This window comes from Leptonychotes weddellii, chromosome 11 (genome assembly GCF_054177405.1).
Source record: "Leptonychotes weddellii isolate Sample4059 chromosome 11, ASM5417740v2, whole genome shotgun sequence".
Classification (NCBI taxonomy): Eukaryota; Metazoa; Chordata; class Mammalia; order Carnivora; family Phocidae; genus Leptonychotes; species Leptonychotes weddellii.
Window position 1 is genome coordinate 50,175,993 of NC_138379.1, and position 19,283 is coordinate 50,195,275.

At 56.9% G+C, this 19,283-nt stretch overlaps 1 protein-coding gene across 3 annotated transcripts in view; it reads left to right on the forward strand.

Annotated features, from left to right (window-relative positions):
• The window catches only part of CAPN5 (calpain 5), a 51,685-nt gene extending 33,895 nt beyond the window's left edge, over positions 1–17,790 (forward strand). For all 3 annotated transcript variants that reach the window (XM_006730712.3, XM_031025252.2, XM_081798895.1), the window contains 10 exons: positions 4,962–5,170; positions 8,108–8,300; positions 9,071–9,264; positions 9,781–9,858; positions 10,352–10,547; positions 11,174–11,296; positions 12,511–12,707; positions 13,637–13,752; positions 14,309–14,445; positions 15,223–17,790. In XM_006730712.3, coding sequence (XP_006730775.1) covers positions 4,962–5,170; positions 8,108–8,300; positions 9,071–9,264; positions 9,781–9,858; positions 10,352–10,547; positions 11,174–11,296; positions 12,511–12,707; positions 13,637–13,752; positions 14,309–14,445; positions 15,223–15,405 — 1,626 coding nt within the window. In that variant the 3' untranslated portion in view covers positions 15,406–17,790. The remainder of the gene's footprint in view (positions 1–4,961; positions 5,171–8,107; positions 8,301–9,070; positions 9,265–9,780; positions 9,859–10,351; positions 10,548–11,173; positions 11,297–12,510; positions 12,708–13,636; positions 13,753–14,308; positions 14,446–15,222) is intronic.
• The last annotated feature ends 1,493 nt before the right edge of the window (positions 17,791–19,283 follow it).

Below are 19,283 nucleotides of genomic sequence, written 5' to 3' on the forward strand. Positions count from 1 at the left end.
AGCTGAGTCTGGGCCATGCAGGGCGGTTGGACACGTGTCCAGGAGTGGCTGCAAGGTCACCAGCCGGACAGGGCCTTGCTGCGGCTGGCACTTGGAGACTTTTCTTCCAGAAAGACTTGCCTGGCTGTGGAGCTGGCCTCCCATGATGGGGGGGGTGGGGGAGGGCGGGATCTGGGCCTGAGAGTGGGGCTCAGCCCCGCCCTCCAGAAGCTCTGCTCAGTGATCAGGGAAAGAGCCTGGGGGAGGGGCTGCCCCCGGGGAGCTCCAGACCCCGAGAGCCCAGAAGCTGCTGCTCAGCTCGCCCCTGAGGGACAAGGAAGGGGACCGTACCGGAGAGGGAGCCAGGCGTGCAGATTTGCTTGGGGCCCGAGATGGGAGGCGGTGTTTGGGGGTGAGGCTGAGAGGGTCCACAGAGCCTCAGGGCTGTGAATGTGGGGACAGGGAGCTGGGGGCCGTGGGGATGGGGCGTTTCAACTGGAGACAACATGGGAGGAGAGAGATGGCTTAATGCGCTCCCTTGTACCCCTCCCTCTGCCTCAGCAACTGTCAACTCTCCCCCAGTCTTGTTTCCTCTTATTCCCACCCCCCACGCCCTCCAGGCAACATGTCATTTCGTCTGTAAATATTTCTGGATGCATCTCTGGAGAATAAGGGGTCATCAAAAGCAAAACAAAACAGAAACAAAACTCTGTGACCGCAATCCTGTAACACAACTAAAATAATTTCACATTTCACGATAATTCCCTCATTGCATCAAATGCCCAGGAGGAGTTTTGGTTTCCAATTTCTGCCATAAATGTGTGTATGTTTCTTTAAAAATTTTATTTATACCATTAGTTTCAAATGTAGAGTTCAGTAAATCATCAGTTGCAGATAGTACCTTGTGCTCATCACATCACGTGCCCTCTTTAATGCCCATCACCCAGTTACACCATTCCCCCCACCCACCTCTCCTTCCTCAACCCTCAGTTTGTTTCCTAGAGTTAAGAGTTTCCATTGGTTTTTCTCTCTCTGATGACTTCCCATTCAGTTTTCTCTCCCTTCCCCTATGATCCTCTGCACTTTTTCTTATATTCCACATGTGAGTGAAACCATATAACTTTCTCTGATTGACTTATTTCACTTAGCAGTTCCATCCATATCGATGCAAATGGTAAATTCATCCTTTTTGATGGCTGAGTAATATTCCATTGTGTGTGTATATCTATCTATCTATCTATCTATCTATCTATCTATCTATCTATCTATCTATCTATCTATCTATCAGATCTTCTTTATGCATTCACCTGTCGATAGACATCTTGGTTCTTTCCAGTTTGGCTATTGCGGACATTGCTGCTATGAACCTTGGGGTGCTCGTGCCCCTTCGGGTCACTGCATATATTACAAAGCTGTGACCATCAAGACAGTCTGGTACTGGCACAAAAACAGACACACAGATCAATGGAACAGATAGAGAGCCCAGAGATGGACCCTCATTTTCTCTATTTTTTGAGTGTCTTCTATTTTATTGATTCCTGCTATCTTTATTATTTCCTTCCCTTTACCTGGGGAAAAATTTTTTTCTAGATTCTTGAAGTAGAAACTTCCTCAATATTAAACCTTTCTTTCTTCCATCGTTGGCTTGGTTTTCATGCTGTTGTTTCAGGTGTTCTCCCTGCCACGCACTTCCTGTAAGCTCAGACTTACCTTAGTGGTTTCGTAAGGTTCAGGTACAAATTTTTGGCATGACTGCTTCATAGGAGACATTGTGTACTTCTCTCACGAGGCACGTGATGTCTGGTCATCTCTCTTCTTCATGATGTTATAAGCTGTCGATGACCATTACTAAATCCATTATTTGCCAGTGGTCGTAAAATGGCGAGAGTCTAATATTCTAGTCTCTTCTTCATTTCTGCAACTCATCTCCAGATACAAACCTCCCTATTGGTTACCCACTGGGTACAGTTTGTATCGAAAAGGCAGGATAAATCCCGATTGTTTCCCTTAATTTTCCAGTTTTAAAAGAAACTGTCCTCCAGTCCCAGCTGTCCTCCAGGAGTGACTAATTATTTGTTTTTGTATCGTTGCGGTTTCATAGATTGGAACATATTTGATGTGTTTTCGTCCATTGCAGTAATTATCCTTACTGATGCTGAGCTTGGCCCGTCTTTGGCCAGTGAGAGCCTCTTTAGGTTGGTTCTGGAATCCTTTGATGTGGCCCGAGGGTCCTTGGTTGCTGCCTTGATTCCTGGTACACTGAACGTGGTGTGGGAAGGTTTGAGTTTGTGTGCCTGTGTGAGCACACCTTCCTGGAGAGTGTCTGCCTTCTCACCCAGGACCCTGCTGGTAGTAGAGGGGGTGTGGGATAAGAAGCTGGCTGTGCTGGGCCCACCGGCCATGTTGTAGAGGGGAAACTGAGGCCCACAGGGATCCCTGACTCAGGATCTCCAGGCCCTAGAGCCTCATTAGCTGCTTTCTGAGCCACAGAGGGCGCAGGGCCAAACCCCGGGTTTGGCTGATGATCCTCCTGCCTCCCCAGGAGTACATCCCAGCACCCTGCGAGGGCTCCTCTTCCTCCCTCCCCAGTCCCCGTGCAGTCCAGAGCTTTCAGAGCAGGAAGGAGTGGAGGAGGGTGCACTGGCCAGGCCAGTTTGCTCGGCTTCAGACTCCCTATCCTTCTGTGCCCTTGGGCAGCTTCTCGTTCCTCAGCCTTCCCATCTGTGCAGTGGGGATGATAAGCCACTGTGCATGTGCCCCATTTTTGATACAGCTTTCTGTCCTGAAAGCAAAGTGGGAGGGGATGCTGGGGGCTAGGGCAGAGACTGGCCCCGGAGGTTTTCGAAAGGACACAGAATTAACTGACAAGGGACCACCAGGCAGTATTGAATCCTTGCTGGGTTCCAGATGCTGTGTGGGCCCTGAAGCCTTGAGTGTGAATCCTACCTCCCTCACCGGTCCTCATGGGCAACATTGGGCCAGCAGCTTCCCACGGTATTGCCCCAAAAGGTGGTGGGAAGGGCCAGGGGCGGCCGAGCGAAGAGCCCGGTCTGTGCCTGGCCCCGGGCAGGCCTCGCTACTGGCAGTGTGGCCCCTCTCATGGTGCTTGGCATTTTCATTTGCTTGGTCTCCAGTGTCTCACAGGGACCATTTGTCTTTGCCAACATCCCTGTTGATGGTAGGAAGTATGTAAACAAAAGCCTTCTTAATGAGTGTGGGGGTTGGGGAATGGCTTTAGGCTGAAGTATCGTGCGCAGGCTTGTCTAGGCCTTGGGATTTACGGCCTCCTGATGCATCTCTAGCTCCTCGGCCTGGATGCCTGGGTGCCCACCCCCATCCCTGAGGGCGGGTTTTCTTCCAGAAGGAGCTGTCCATGGTCCCAGTGGGGTCAGCCCTCCCTTGCTCCCATGCTGGGGAGGGCCAACAAGTTACCCTGACTCTAGGGTGAGGGGCTTTCCCTTGTCTGCCCGCCTCCTGCTGCCCAGATTTGCCTTGTCTGCTTGGGGGATGCCCACAGCCAGCTCTCAGGACACCTGCCAGGAAGCTGCTGCTGGCCCTGCAGGTCGGGCCCACCGCTCCCTTCTCTCCACGCTCCCCATGCTCCCCATGTCAGCCTCAGCATTTGCCTCTTGAACCAGACTGGGGGCCTCCTGGGGGCAGGGACTGTGGCTGATTCACCTGGGTCCTAAGTGTCAGCACAGGCCCAGTGCAGAGCGGTCCGCAGGTCACAAGACCTGGCTTCAAACCCAGGTCTGCCTGACTCCACAGTGTGTGTGTTTTCTAGCTGTGTGACCCTGGGCAAGTTGCTTGCCCTCTCTGAGCCTTAGGGGTATTTAGCTGTAAAGGAGGGATGGATGATAGTAATCTACGCATGGGATTATTGTGTGAATTAAACTGAGATAAGCCCTGGCAGTTATAGGCATGGCAACTGGCTTGTCCCAGATGTTCCATAAAATAATATGTAAAAATCAATGCCTGTGAATTTTAACACCTGTTTATAGAGCACCATCCCTGGGCCAGGCCCTGGACTAGGTGCCAGGCATACAGCAATGACCAGGACCAATGCATCCTTGCCCTCAGAGAGCTAACGTTCCAGTGATAATAACAGAATTGAACAGAATGACACACACTTGTTTAATTATAATTGCGGTAATGGTCCCCGAGGAGAAGTGCCGGGGGCCATGAGTTGGACAGACGGGGGTCCTGGCCTGGTCTGAAGAGTAAAGGAGGGCTTCCTGGAGGAGGAGGTGGATCCTAAAGGGCAAGTGAGAATCAGCTGGATGAAGAGGAGAAGGAAGTGCAGGTGCAAAAAGTTCCTGAGCAGAGAAAGAGCCCAGAGCAGGGAGCAGGGGCCGAGGGGGGTAGAAAAGCTGTCCCGGGAGCTGGTGCCTGGGCAGCGCACATTAAGGGTTTGGACTCACTTCCCAGGGAGGTGACATGATTGGAAAGATCACTGCGCTGTTGTGTGGGGTGAGGGCACGTGTGGCGGCTGATGCTGTTACAGCGTTCTGGGGCCAGGAGGTGGGGGCTGCCCGGGCTGGTGCCAGGGGACAGCTGGGAGATGGATTTTAGCAGAATGTAGGAGCTCAGATTGGCCTGATGGGATGGGGCGAGGGAAAGGGAGGGGCCGGTGTGGCTGCCAGCTTCAGACTCCGGCTGGACTGGGTGGCGGCAGCACCATGAGCCAGATGGGAACTGGGAGGGATGGGAGGATGCAGAGGGAGGCCCGAGGAAGGGGGCGGGAAGCTCCTAGAGTCTTAGAGTGACAGTTGGCAGGAGCCTACGCCTAACCACTGCAGAGAAGGGAAACTGAGGCCCAGAGATGAGAAGCGTGCGCCCTAGTCCCGCGCTCATTCATGGCAGAGATGGGGATGGAACCCAGTACTCCTTTCCGTTTTGATTCCCTCGAGGCAGGCGCCCCCATGTGCTCAGGAAGCCGGATGTGACCCGCACTGTGTTCCTGTCCTGTCCCCTCCACCCAGGTCATCCCAGACTGGAAGGAGCAGGAGTGGGACCCCGAGAAACCCAATGCCTATGCGGGCATCTTCCACTTCCACTTCTGGCGCTTTGGAGAGTGGGTGGATGTGGTCATTGATGACCGGCTGCCCACAGTCAACAACCAGCTCATCTACTGCCACTCCAGCTCCCGCAACGAGTTCTGGTGTGCCCTGGTGGAGAAGGCCTACGCCAAGTAGGTGCTGGTGGTGGGCCGGCGGGCGGGGGGCGGGGGGCCGGCTCCTCGCAGCTGCTCCTGCAGCCAGCGCTCCCTGCTCGGAGAGGCGAGGGGCTCTTCCGAGTCACACAGCGCTCTCAGAGCCTGAGAACCCAGGGCGTGGTGGGGGGAGACCTGGCCTGACTGTCTGGTACCTGGTGTCCCGTTCTCAAAACCAACCCACACAGAGAGGAATGGTTTCTCCTTGTTCTACCTGGGAGGGCAGAGCCAGCACTCACATCTGGGTCGCTGGTTTTTTCCCACAGATCCAAGCTGCCAAGCCCTCCCTGGCAGCCTGGCTGGGATGTGGTATCTCAGAGCCCGGGCTGGTTGTGGAGGGTGGGCCCTCCCTGCCCATTGGGCTCCCCTTCGTCCACTCATCCATCTCTCTACCTGTCTGTCCATCCATTCTGTCTCCACCGACGCCTCCTCCTGCTCTGTGTCGGGCCCTGGGTCCCCAGCACGGGCCCGAGCAAGGGTTTGCTGAACTGTGGAGGGCTTTGGGGCAGAGTGACCTGCTCAGGCCTCTGCAGGGCAGGGGCAGACCTGGGGCAGGAGGGCCAGTGGGGTCGGAGCCCAGCCCACAAGCTCTGTGGGAGCCTCTCCCTGGTTCCGCCTCCCAGGCCCATCTGTTGCTTTCCTTGGACTGTGTGTGTGTGTGTGTGTGTGTGTGAAAGAGAGAGAGAGAGAGAGAGAAAGGAAAAGGAAAGACACCCAACTTTCAACATCAAAAACAAATTCGAGAAAACACAACATTGACAGATTCCGTTTTCAGTCAGAAGAAAGCAAAACTCGCCCCCTGGTGGTCACTGAGTCTCCCTGGTCCCAGCTGCAGGCCCCTCTCCCTTTCCAGGAGAGCCCCCCAGTAGCGCTTCTGCTCTGGTCTCTATGCATCTGCTTATTCCAGCTTGATCATATAAGTGGAATCGTACAGTATTTCCCCTTTCGTGTCTGGCTTATTTCTTGTAGCATGACGTTCTTGGTGCTGATTTATGTTGTAGCATGTCAGCATGTCCTTCCTGTCTAGAGCGGCACAGAATTCCATTGCATGGATATGCCACATTTTGTTTCTCCATTCATCTGTCGATGGACTCGGGTCGTTTCCACCTTGGGCTGTGGCGAATGTACTCCTGTGAACCTTGGTGTGCAAGTATCCGTTCGAGTCTCTGCTCTCAGTTCTTTGGAATATATACCTGGGAGTGAATTGCTGGATCTTCTGGCAGTTCTGTGTTTAAATTTTTGAGTGGCCACCGGACTGTCTTCCACAGCAGCTTCGCTATTTATGCTTGCTTGCTTTTTCATTTATTTACTTTTAAAATTGTAAAATGAATGCATGTGTGTTATAGCAAATCCAGAAAATGTAGAAACCCGGAAAGAAGGTAATAAAAGCCGCCTGTACTCCTGCATATTCTTCCAGGCCTCTCGACTCCCCTTCTCTGTTTGGGGCCACCTGGGTTAACCAGGCTGCTCCTCTTCGGGAACCTTCACTCCCCTCCCCTCCAAGGCCCCGCCACGCACTCCTATCTCCCTCCCTTGTGCTCCCTGTGTCCTCTCCACACCCTCCCCGCCACGTAGCAACTCTTTTAACATCTTTGATGGCTCTTTTTGTTTGTAGGTTACCTTGCAAAACCTGTGTTGCTGTTTTGTAGGACACCGCAAAAGATAGATCAGTCGTAGATTTTCATAGATAGGTGCAGATTTTCAATTTATGTAATCTGTTGTGTTATATATCCCATTCTGCTGCTGACGTTCACCTTCAGCACTGCCTTTAAGACCCCCAGCCTTTTCCTAACGTTCACAGAAGCCACAGTTGTGCTCCTAGCACCTGGTAGGTTACACATAGTTGATGCTTAGTATTTTTTATTTTTTATTTTTAGTTATTTACTAGTAATCTCTACACCCAATGTGGGGCTTAATGTTATTTATTTATTTATTTTTAATTTTTAAAAAGATTTTATTTATTTGAGAGAGAGAGAAAGAGAGCATGCGTGCAAGTGTGCACAGGTGGGGATAAGGGGAGAGGGAGAGGGACAAGCAGACTCACCGCTGAGCAGGCCTGATCCATGGGATCATGACCTGAGCCAAAGGCAGACACTGAACTGATCGAGACACCCAGGTGCCCCCCCTTAATGTTTTTTAAATAAATTATTGCATACTTTTTTTTTTTTTTCAAAAGTTTTATTTATTTCTCTTTAGGGAGAGAGAGAGAGAGGGAGAGAGAGTGTGTGTGACAGGGCAGGGGCAGGGAGAGGGAGAGAATCTGCAAGCAGACTCCCCGCCGAGCACGGAGCCTGACACTGGGCATGATCACACAACCCCGAGATCATCACCTGAGCCGAAACCGAGTCGGATGCTCAACCAACTGAGCCGCCCAGGCACCCCTGCATACATTTTAAACGTCACTGGAATCCAGCTGTATTGTTTTTTCAAACATACCAAGCGAGCACTAGCATTTTCCTGCCATAGGAATTCCTTTACAAGGCTTCATTCAACGGCCATCTCATGTCCCAGAGCACAGCTGCAGTGTTAGTTTCTAAAGTCAATTCCTTGTTGTTAGACATTTAGGTGATCTCTGGGTTTCTATTGTTATAAATGATGTGAATTATTTATAATTGATGTTTCAAAAACATACATGAGCTTTTAAGGCTTTTCAGAAGAATTGCTTGATTTCTGGACAGCTAATTTTGAGGACAGGGTGCTAGGGCGAAGGGGAATCTGGGTGATAAAATGGTGTGGTTCAGTGGGACAAGCGTTGGCCTAGAGACATGGATTCTAGTGTTGGCTCTGCTGTGACCTGCTGTGTGACCTTAGCAGTGTGCTTGACCTCTCTGAGTCCCCAAAATCCCCCTTGCAAGGTGAGGGATTGCGACTGGCTGGGGAGCGTGAGCTGGGAATTCTGTCCACATTGCTCCCCAGGCTGGCGGGCTGTTACCAGGCCCTGGATGGAGGCAACACGGCGGATGCGTTGGTGGACTTCACAGGCGGCGTTTCCGAGCCCATTGACCTGACTGAGGGCGGCTTCGCCAACGATGAGGCCAAGAGGAACCAGCTCTTCGAGCGTGTGTTGAAGGTGCACAGCCGGGGAGGACTCATCAGTGCCTCCATCAAGGTGAGAACACAGAAGCAGCCCTCCCCTTCGCCAACCCTTACTGGGGTGGGAGCTGGCTGTGGTGTCCCCAGCAGAGCCCCGGCTCAGACTGGCTCCTAAATCTGCACCCTCAGCCTGAGGGGTGGAGGGGAGCCGTTGGGGGGTGCAGCTCTAACCTCTACGGTATGAAATGCCTTCCGGTTTGACCAGCATCCCCCCTTTTATGGGCATCTTGTACTGGGGCAATGGGTGTCTGTGCCTGTGAGGGTCCCTTCGTTGGGGTTTGAGGCATCACAAGCTACAAGGTGACCGGAAGAGGGGAGCGACCCCCCGCGGCTGGCACAGGCCCGAGTGCTTCAAGAGGATCGTCTTATTTCATTGACTGCTCCTATTTCAGGTGGGGAAGCTGGGGCTCAGTGCAGGCACCAGTGGGGTGTTTGTTGATAGACCAGACCTCTGGAAAAATGAAAAGCCCTGATTTGTAGCATTTGCTGCTTTCTGTGGTGTAAATACTCCCAGCGTGTTGATTTCAAGCTAATGTTTTAACAGTTGCACAGTTGAGCCAGTGCCAGTGAACTCCAGTACCCCCCTGGGCCAACCTCACTTTAGGTCCCTGCCTTAACCCCACACTGCGGCTCCCTGGCGGCTTTGCGAACCCTCAGCTCAGTCCCTAACCATGGCCTCTGCTTTGTGTGGGGCTGCCATGCCTTCCCCGTCCTGTAGGGGGCGGTGTGGGCGCGCTGCCTGCCTGACCAGGCTCTCCCTGTCTGGGCAACTGTGTCCTCTTGCAGGCAGTGACAGCAGCAGACATGGAGGCCCGCCTGGCGTGTGGCCTGGTGAAGGGCCATGCGTATGCAGTCACTGAGGTGTGCAAGGTGCGCCTGGGCCACGGCCTGCTGGCCTTCTTCAAGTCGGAGAAGCTGGACATGATCCGCCTGCGTAACCCCTGGGGCGAGCGGGAATGGAACGGGCCCTGGAGTGACACGTGAGGCCCAGGGATGCGAGTGTGGGCACAGGACAGCCCCCGGCTGGGTGGGCCCCTGTATGAGAGCTTGGGCAAGGACAATGGTGGGCTCCCTGGAGGAGGGGGCTGGGCCTTGAAGGATTTGGGAGGAGGATGACAGTAGACTTACCTTGCAGCAGGCGTGTGTGTGGGGGTGGGTGGGTGGAGGGTGGATTCTGCAGGGCAAGGACCTGGAGGTGGGGATAAGCTGATTCCTGTAGGGGACAGAGAGCCCCGCCTGGTGGTGAGTGGGGAAGAAAGCAGGGAGGGAGGCCACCAGGGGTGAGAATGGGGGTGACTGTTCTGTGTTCGGCTCATGGTGAAGCTAGGACAGGAGCAGAGCCAGGCCCCCAGTGAGGGAGCCCCCTCCCCTGAGGGTCATTCTGCCCTTGCCCCCAGCCTGTGGCTTTGCTCTCAGACCTCCGGCCCCTGGCAGGGAGGCCCTGGTGGGGTCTCTCCTCTTACATCCCCCCTTCCCTCCCTGTGTCCACATTCCAGCTCGGAGGAGTGGCAGAAAGTGAGCAAGAGTGAGCGGGAAAAGATGGGTGTGACCGTGCAGGATGACGGGGAGTTCTGGTGAGTGTGCTCTTGCCCCGGGTGGGCATCTGGGGCGGGGGTGGGGGGCTCCCGTGGCAGGGAGCACTGGAAGGGGAGGCCGGAGCCAGGGCTCGAGCAGATGCCTCACTGTCAACTTGCTCTGTGGCCTTGGACAAGTCATGCCATCTCTGTGGAATGAGTCGGGCAGTAATGGGCCCATCGTCCCCATGGTCCCCACTGCCAACCTCAGGGGACCCTGAGCTGCTCCAGCGCCCAGCTCCTGTCTGCTGGAAATTGTACCATATGCTTTTATCGCTTTACTGAATTCCTACACTAACTGTGAGAGAGGCGGCCATTGTGAGATTCCTTCCCATCTTACACATCGGGAAACTGAGGCCAGAAGAGCTGTGAGGTGGGCCAGCGCCGCCGCGTCCTCACTCGCTCCCAGGGGTGGCGGCTCAGAGCACGCAGGGTGGGTGGGCGGGTGGGCCAGCCAGGGGACCTGGCCGGCTCAGCAGCCCGTCACGGCCAGGATGACCTTCGAGGACGTGTGCCGACACTTCACTGACATCATCAAGTGCCGCTTGATCAATACCTCTTACCTGAGCGTCCACAAGACGTGGGAGGAGGCCCGGCTGCGGGGCGCCTGGACGCGGCACGAGGACCCCCAGAAGAACCGCAGTGGCGGCTGCATCAATCACAAGGACACCTTCTTTCAGAACCCACAAGTGAGTGCTCAGGGACGCCCCCAGCCTTTGCACCGTCCTGCATGACCTTGGGTACCTCCCTGTCCCCCTGTGGGCTTCTGTGAGCCTGTTTAGCGGTGGGTGGATGGGCATGTTCGGGGGGTCCTGGGTGACCTGCAGATGGTAAAGACGAGGAACTAAGGCTCTGAGGACTCACGGGTGTCTCGTCCAGAGTTACCGGGACGTTTAGGGGGAGGCTGAGCCGAGGACTCGACCCCCTTGTTTCTACACCCACAGTGCTGCTCTTTGGGGAGGAGCTTGGCCAGGCTGGCTCTTCCTCACGGAGGACATCTCCCCTGCAGCCTCCTTAGTCATGACCCTGGCAGCTGTTTAGTTCTCATGTGTGGTGTGCCTTCATTTGGCACCGACTGCATGCAGGCTCGGAGCTGAGCATCCATGATGTCACCGAGTCCCCCCGCCCCTCCCGCAGGGTGGGCATCATAGGCCTGGGTCATAGATGAGGGACCGAGGCCCAGAGAGGTGCCGTGACTCACCCGGGCTCTCACCATTGAGCTGGGGCCTGGCTCCGGCCCAGCTTCTGGGAGCCAGCAAGCCCGTCTCTGGCATGGTCTTATCGCAGTGTCTCTCTCCCTCGGCCATCCCTGCAGTACATCTTTGATGTCAAGAAGCCAGAAGATGAAGTGCTGATCTGCATCCAGCAGCGGCCGAAACAGTCTACCCGCCGGGATGGCAAGGGTGAAAATCTGGCCATTGGCTTTGACATCTATAAGGTGAGGCCAGCTGGGACCCCTGCTGTGGGTGAGGAGAGTGAGGGAGCTGGATTTTAGGCCACCTGGGCCTGGGGGAGAACACTCTGGTCACCGACCTCAACCCGCCCTCTGGCCAGAGTGGCTGATGCCGTGGGCCTGCTGTAGCATGAGCCCTCTTTGGAACACCCACAGAGGGCCCGGCCTGCCTGGGATTGGCTGCCCTGGGAGCTCTCAGCTTGATTTCTTCCCGTGCCGGACCCACAGGCTGTTTGGTGGATGGGAAGGGGAAAATTGCCGGTGGTCAGGCCACGCGCTGGGAGGCCCCTGCTGCTCCCTCTCTCAGGGCTCTGGGTTCCCCCGAGTTGGAGGCCCTGCTGGGCCCTGGGAGGAAGCATCCTGGGCAGAGCCAGGCGGACTTAGCCCTCGCCGCTCCCACTGGCCTGGGGCCCGGGGCCCTCCTCATGTTGCGACACCCGTGCTGTGACAGCACACATCGTAGCAGGACGCCATGGGCCCACCAGACACCCAGAACCCCACGAGATCACATGGGTGCACAGGCACGTGGGCTGAGTTGAGCCCCCGCATTAGACGTGCTCGGTCACGTCATGACCGTCTGCGCGTGTCCTTGTGTCGGTGCATCCGTTGTGTGCTGGAGTGTCGTGACTTTGACCTGTCGTGACTTCACGTGATATGGCTGCAGCTTATCCTGGCACTCGTTCCAGGAGTTGGCTAGCATGTCCTGGCAGCTGGTGACGTCATTTCATGGCCCCGGGCTGTCGTGTGGGCAGATAGTGATGCTTGGTCCGTCGTGAGTCAGAAACTCCCCGACGTTGGTACCAGGGGGAGTCCTGGTGTCCTCCGACTCCTAACAGCTCCGCTGAGATCTAGTCCACACACCACACGGTTCACTCATTCAGAGCGTACAGTGACTTTTAGCGTATTCGTAGAGCTGTGCGACCATCGTCACCATTTCCGAGCATTTTCGTCACCCCGAAAAGAAACCTCGCCCCCTTCAGCCGCCACCACTGGGGCCCGTCCGCCTGCCCCGCCTGCCCGCGTCGCCCAGCCCCGGGCCTTGGGCAGGCACCCGTCTACCCCTGTCTCTGCAGATCGGCCTTTTCCGGGCACTGCGCGTACGTGGATTCTGCCGCGCCTTTCCGGCGGTGCGACGCAGACGGGGGGCGGGGGCGCGCGGAGGGGGCGTGCGTGCGGCCCAGCCTCCCCTCTCCCCGCAGGTGGAGGAGAACCGCCGGTACCGCATGCACGGCCTGCAGCACCGGGCCGCCAGCTCCATCTACATCAACTCGCGCAGTGTCTTCCTACGGACCGACCAGCCCGAGGGCCGCTTTGTCATCATCCCCACCACCTTCGAGCCGGGCCACACGGGCGAGTTCCTGCTTCGGGTCTTCACCGACGTGCCCTCCAACTGCCAGTGCGTGGGGGCTGCTCAGGGCCGGGATCGGGAGGCCCGAGTCCCACACCAGGCTGACCCGGAATCTGCAGCCCAGGGATGCTACGTGTCTGCCCCAGGCGTGGGGCCCAGCCCTCCAGCCTCCCTGGGCTGACTCTGGCACCCATGGCCTTCCTTCTCCTCCCTTCCCCTGCTCCTCTGTCCCAGCCTCTCTTGGCTACATAAAGGCACAGTGTGTCATATGTGGATAGCACTTCACAGTTTACAAGGCTTTCACTCACTTCACAGTTTACAAAGCTTTCACTCGTTTTACAAACCCCAAGTGGGGGGCCTGACCCCTCCATTTTACAGATCAGCGTTGGGGATCAAGGTTGGGGGGTGGTTTCCAAGGTCATGACGCCAGTGGTCGAGTTGGGCTAGGCAGACTGCTGGAGCCATGCCATCCCTGCTGGGGTGCAGACCCTGTGAGCCCCACACTGCCCCCCCACCTTGGCAGGCAGTCCCGATTCAGTGCTCCTTGCACCCACGGCACACCGGGACGCAGCATGTATGGTGGGCTCAGGGGACCCAAGTCCTGCCAGTCCATGTTCCACCTCTGTCCCGCTTTGGGGCAAATCCCTTCTGGTGAGCCCAGTGCTTCGTAATCTGTAAAATGGGCATGGTGATAGTTACCTATCACCCAGGGCTTTGGGAGGATTACAAATAATGCCTGTAATGCCCCAGCAGTGGGCTTGGCCCACAGCAGGTGCTCAGTAAATTGCTTTTCTCTCGGGGAGGATGGGGCACCCCTGAGAGAGAGCAGCAGGAAGCCCATGGTGGTTTGCCCAGGATGAGCAATGTCTGGACTAAATACTGCTCCCCTCCCCTTCCTCCCTCTTGAACCCCCTCCCCTTCCGTCTCCCTCGCCCCCCTCCATCACCTCACCCCTCTCCCCCTCTGCCCCATCCCAGGGAGCTGCGCCTGGACGAGCCCCCCCGCTCCTGCTGGAGCTCCTTGTGCGGCTACCCCCAGCAGGTGACCCAGGTGCACGTCCTAGGGGCTGCTGGGCTCAAGGACTCCTCGACAGGTGAGCTCACCTGGGGAAAGCTCTAGGACCCACCTCACCGAGGAGGTACCCCATGCCCTCTAGCAACAGACGCCCAGCCTCTAGAACTCTCCTGCTCTCACTCATTGGGTGAGCAAACCTTTCCTAACATCCACACTGGGCCCAGCCTTGGAATGAAACTGGGTGCCTGGAGAGGAATGGGCTCTGCCACCTGCTCTGGGCAGCTTCCGGTGTGGGGGGACAGTCAGACACAGGGACAGACCGCTGGGAGGCATGGCTTAGGGAAGGCTTCCTGGAGGAGGTGGCCCTTCTCCAGGCTGAGGAAGCATTAAGATATGCTGGTGAAGTGGATTAGGGGAGAAGAGTGCTTGGGGCAGGGGGAACAGCATGGAGGCCAGGGATGGCCAGCGTGCCCGCTCCTGTCTCTGAAAGTTAGGAAGTGAGTCAGGCTCCCTTCTCCTGAATATAGGAACTCTGGCTTCTGCTTTGGGGAGGGGAGCTCACCTCCCAGACATCTGTCCCTTTGGGTCCTGCCCCAGCCCCCACCATCACCCCATTGCCCCCTCAATTTCTCTAGGGGCCAACTCTTACGTGATCATTAAGTGTGAGGGGGACAAAGTCCGCTCGGCCGTGCAGAAAGGTACCTCGACGCCCGAGTACGACGTGAAAGGCATCTTCTACCGCAAGAAGCCAGGCCAGCCCATCACAGTCCAGGTGAGCCTGCCCCGTCCCAAAGGCCCCTCCTGGGCCCACTGTCTGGCGCTTCCCCACTCACAGGGGCTGGGCCCAGGAACACTACGTGCTGGTTCCCACTCTGTCCCTGACACAGTATGGCCTCGGGAATTGTCTTACCAGCCCTTTCCCGTGCCCCCGAGTCTGTGAGGTGGGTGCATTGGATTAGCTGGTGTGATTTAGAGACACAGCAGGGTCAGGCCAGGGACAGTGGTCACCTCTGCCAGTGGCTTGGGAGTTGCTCCTTAAATCCCTCTGGAGGTGGGTCTACCTGGAGAGCTTGCACTGAGATGAGATGCCCTGTGAAGGGGGTGGCTGTTTCCCTGAGAGCAAGGAACTAGAAAGCCAGGGTCCTGGGCATGGGATGATTCTGGGCTCGTTAGCGGGAAGTCCTCTGTCCCCCGGGCCCAGGACAGCCCCTCCCTGGCTGAGAAGCCACTATAGGATTTCCAAGTTTTGCTGACACTGGGTCGCACTGGATCAAATCACAGACCCATAGATGTTGGGGCTGAAAGGACCCGTAGAGGCCATTGATCCAACCCTCGTATTGAAGATGGGGGATGTCAGGGCAGCAGGTGTTTCACTTGCCCAATGTCACCTAAGGTCAGCGGCAGAACTAATAACACACTTAACTGTATACGTGGAAGGGAGTTGGACAGATGGGAGGAAGCCTGAGGCTCCAGAAGGGGTACGGCCAGACCTATACTCCTGCTCTTGAAGATGCCCTCCCCCACCCAATGATCCGCTGTCTCCTCCCAGCTCTGGAACCACCGAGTCCTGAAGGACGAATTCCTGGGCCAGGTGCATCTGAAGGCTGACCCCGATAACCTCCAGGCCCTGCACACCCTGCACCTCCGGGACCGCAACAGCCGGCAGCCCAGTGACCTGCCTGGCACTGTTGCTGTGCGCGTCTTCAGCAGCGTCTCCCTCACGGCCATCTGACACCTGCCCACCTGCCTGGCCTCCACAGTTTTACCATCTGCATGTCCCCAACCTGGCCAGGGACTAGCCTGGGAGCCAGGATGCTGGGGGCCTCTTCCCAGCTTTTCCACTGACTTGCTGGGTGACCTGGGGAGGCCTCTGCCTTTCTCAGGGCCTCAGTGTCCCCAGACCCCCGAAGCGTTCCCTTGTCATGGAGGAGCCTTCCTCTGAGATTGACAATAGCTCTCCTTCCCCCAGCTGTCACCACTGCGAAGGGACTCTATCCGTTGAAAACATTTCCCCAAGGCCCTGCTGTCTGCAGACGGACTGCCAAGATGCCACTTGTTTACACGCAATCTGCCACGTCCCCAAACTCCACCCTTGCCCCTTGTGTCCCGGGCCTGCCCCTGTGAACTAGACCTTGCTCTCTCTGTCACCGACACCTGGTTTGCTAGCCACCTTGAAAGGACTCTCAGCTCTTGCTGGGTTCCTGCTTGGGCTGGAGTCAGGAAGATGGGCAGATGACATATGTTCATCCTGTCTGCTTGCCCATCCATTTATTTATTCAACAGAGATTTGCCAAATGAATGAATGTTGCCCATGAGACCCCCAGTGGCGCCAGGCACCTCCCTGCCTCTCTGGAGACCTGGCGTCTGTCCTGGGCCTCACCCCTGCTCTCAGGTCCTCTCCAAGGCCGAAGCCCAGATGCCCAGATTCCCAGAGGAGTTATGGCCGCCATCTCACCCCAGGCTCTGATTTCATTCCTAGCCTCAGTGAAGGCCCCTAGTGGGATGGCGGCAGCGGTGGGGAGGAAGGGCATCTTCCTGCCTCTGCTACCTTCATGCCCGGAGGCGTGTGCCTGGTTTGGTGGGCCAGGAGGGTGTGGGGAGGCCTGGGGACCTGAAGGCCCCCTTCTGCTGTGAGACCTGGGATTTTCCCGGGAGGAGGGACCCTGGGGTGGTGGTCTCAGGCCCAAGGGGCTCAGGTCACTTGTCGGGCTTGGCAGGAGACAGGCAAATCCATCACCTGACCAGAGGCCCCTCTCCCAACATTCCCCCCCAGAATGCAGCCAAAGAGGCTACAGCCTTCCTCTTGCTGCCTGGACCAAAATGTTCCTTGAGGCCTCAATGTTTTATATTCTTTATGTGTTACCAATTTTAACCAGGGGCTTTTAAAGGGAAACTGAAAGCCTGAACCCCTTTTTTCATCTTCCAACTCCAGTTCCTGCGGTCCTCTGATTTTATTTTGATTCTGCAAGGGGAGGGATGAGGAGAAGTCCTGCCTTCTCAGAGGAGGCCCACAGTGGGGTGAAGAAGAGGGTGTTTTCTACTTGGACGTATCACCCCCCGGCCCCCCTGGGTTCTTGGTGAGTGTTGGCGCCACAACCTGCTTGGGTCTCTTCTGTGCCCTTCTCTGGCTCCAGCCCGGGCGACGTAAATGAAAAGCCCAGTGGGTTCAAGAACAGGAATTCCTGTGGCCTTGCTGGGGATTCCTTCTGGGCACCTGAACGTTTGGCTCCGGAGCTGGCTGTTCGGCGCCGTGTCCCGGCTGAAGGTGCTGGATTCTTGACCTCCCCTCCTCCAACCGGGCTGGCTCTGCTCGTGTGTCCTGGCGCCCAGCGCGTAAGGGGCTAGCACCTGAACAATGAGGACAAGAGGATTCCTTCTCGAAAAGCTGGGACTTCCCCTCCAGAGCCTGGGCCTGGGCCTGGGCCAGGACCACATGATCACGAGCAAGTCACTGAAACCTCCTGTGCCTCGATTTCCCTTCTGCGAAGTTTGTCGGCACTCTTACTAACAAGTGCTGAATAAGGGCAAAACCACACCCTTCATGTATCTCTGTATGCGTGCACACTATACACCTTCGTGTAATCACCCCTCAGTGTCTTTTCCAAGTGAAGACTCCCGACTTGGGGTGGAGAGGTGAGGGCCAGGTAAGCTGGCTTGGGGCCTCTGGGGCCGACACCTGGGTCTTTGCTCAGCCATGCCCACCTGGGCTAGGGGGCAAACCAGGACCAACCAGCAGGCCTGTGTGGGCTTCGGTCTGGGGATTGGGCACTGCCTCCTCCCTCTGTCCCCCCTCAAAAAAAACCAGGATTGGCAGCCCTGCCCTTGCTTGCTGCCCCTCTGAGTGGGCCAGGCTGGCTCTTGGCTGTGCAAAGGTCCCTGGTCCCTGGGCAGGTGAGGATGGAGTTCTTCCAGGCTGGGACTGGAGGGTTGGTGGGGAGAGCAAATGCTCCGTTCCCCTGATGCGCCCTTCAGCCCGTGGGGGCCTCAGAGTCCCCACTTGCCACTGGGCAGGGCTTCTGGTCATACCACCTGGATGTGGGCTTCACTCCCCTCGGCCAACCGTGGGGTTAGAGAGGAGACCTGTTCTGTTCTCAGAATAAACATTACCACAATCCCAGAGAGACTTTCTTGCATCTGTCTGTCTCTCTGGGGGTAAGGGACAATGGAGGGAATATTCCCAGCTGAGGTGGGGCCCTGCTGCTGGCTTGGTGCATCTGTGGGCAGAGATCATTCCATCATTTCTTCAGCTGGCCTTATCCCAAGCCCCATCCTAGGCACTGGGGATGCAGGGAACCAGCCAGTCCCATCTGTGGGGCAGTCCACACACTAGGGGTGGGGGAGGCCACTGGAAACCCTCTGATCCTAACAAACACCCTGCAGGGAGTGACTGGAAAGGCAGTGTGGGTTTTGGGGGCTTCCAGCCTACCTGGGAGGGAAGGTCGATGCCCTAGTTCAAGGGGACAGTGGAAGGAGAGAGGCAGCCACAGGAAGAGGAGCTGGGTTTGTGGGGCACAGGTGGATGGGGGGAGGCCAGAGTGGAGGCAGTTGGGGGCAAGATGCTGGCAGCTCCAGCCAGGAAGCTGGGGGGTAGGGGCTAGGGAGAACTAGTGGACAGATTTTGGAGGTCGAGTGGACGGAACTCAAGGATGACAGGGTGGGGAGTGAGGGAAGATGAATGAAGGCCAATTCCTAGGTTTCTCTACAGGCCCGTGAGCAAAGGACATTATGAATGCTGAGCCCTGCTTAGCACAGAACACGACCGTGGGTGCTAAATTGTTGCTGTTACGGCATTCAGGGACCACCGCGGATCTCTCCACTCCCTACCACTCTGGGGCCATCCTCACAGATCAGGCCTGCATTCTGCCTCCCCATTCCTCTCGGCGTCTCCGTTTGCCCGTCTGTGCTGGCCGCCTCCGGCCTGGGAGGCTCAGCAAGGGAGGTGATGGGAGGAGGGGTGGGTAGCAAATGGCAGTGGCCGGCGCCAGCCCAGCAGTGGGGACGGTGCCCGGAAGCAGCCCCTGCCCGGGCCGCCTGGCTGAGCCCGCTCTGGCAGCGGGGGGCCTGCAGGGGTCAGGAGTCTCAGAGTGCCCGCACTGTTGCTTCTCACCTGCTGCTCCAGGCGGGACACTCAGCCTTGCTCCCATGGGGCTCGGAGGGCAACTGTGCCCGCGCCCAGCAGGTGGCACACTTGGGCCTCCCATCCCATTCTTTGTGGGTAGCCTCTTCCCTGCCGACACCCCTCAGATACAGAGGAGGGGCTCCAAGAGTGCCTCCCTCTGCCCAGGCCAAAGTTGCCCCCAGAGAGGCCCACACTGATGGGGCAGTGGCCAGGGTGGCAGGAGGTGGAGGCTGGTGACAAGGACATGCCAGGACTCAGCGAAGAGTCCTCAATGTTACTGCCTTTGCCAGAGCCAATAACACTGTGTACTCCTCCCGTTTTGGCCCCACCTCACACTGTTAAATCACAGAATTTCACTTCGACTCATACGTGTCCCTGGTACAGGCAGGGTTGCCCCCAGTCGGTTGGGTTGAGAAAGTTTCCTGGATGATTATGGACCACACCCCCACCCCCACCCCCACCCCCAGAGCAGGGTGTGGGGACAGTGTCGA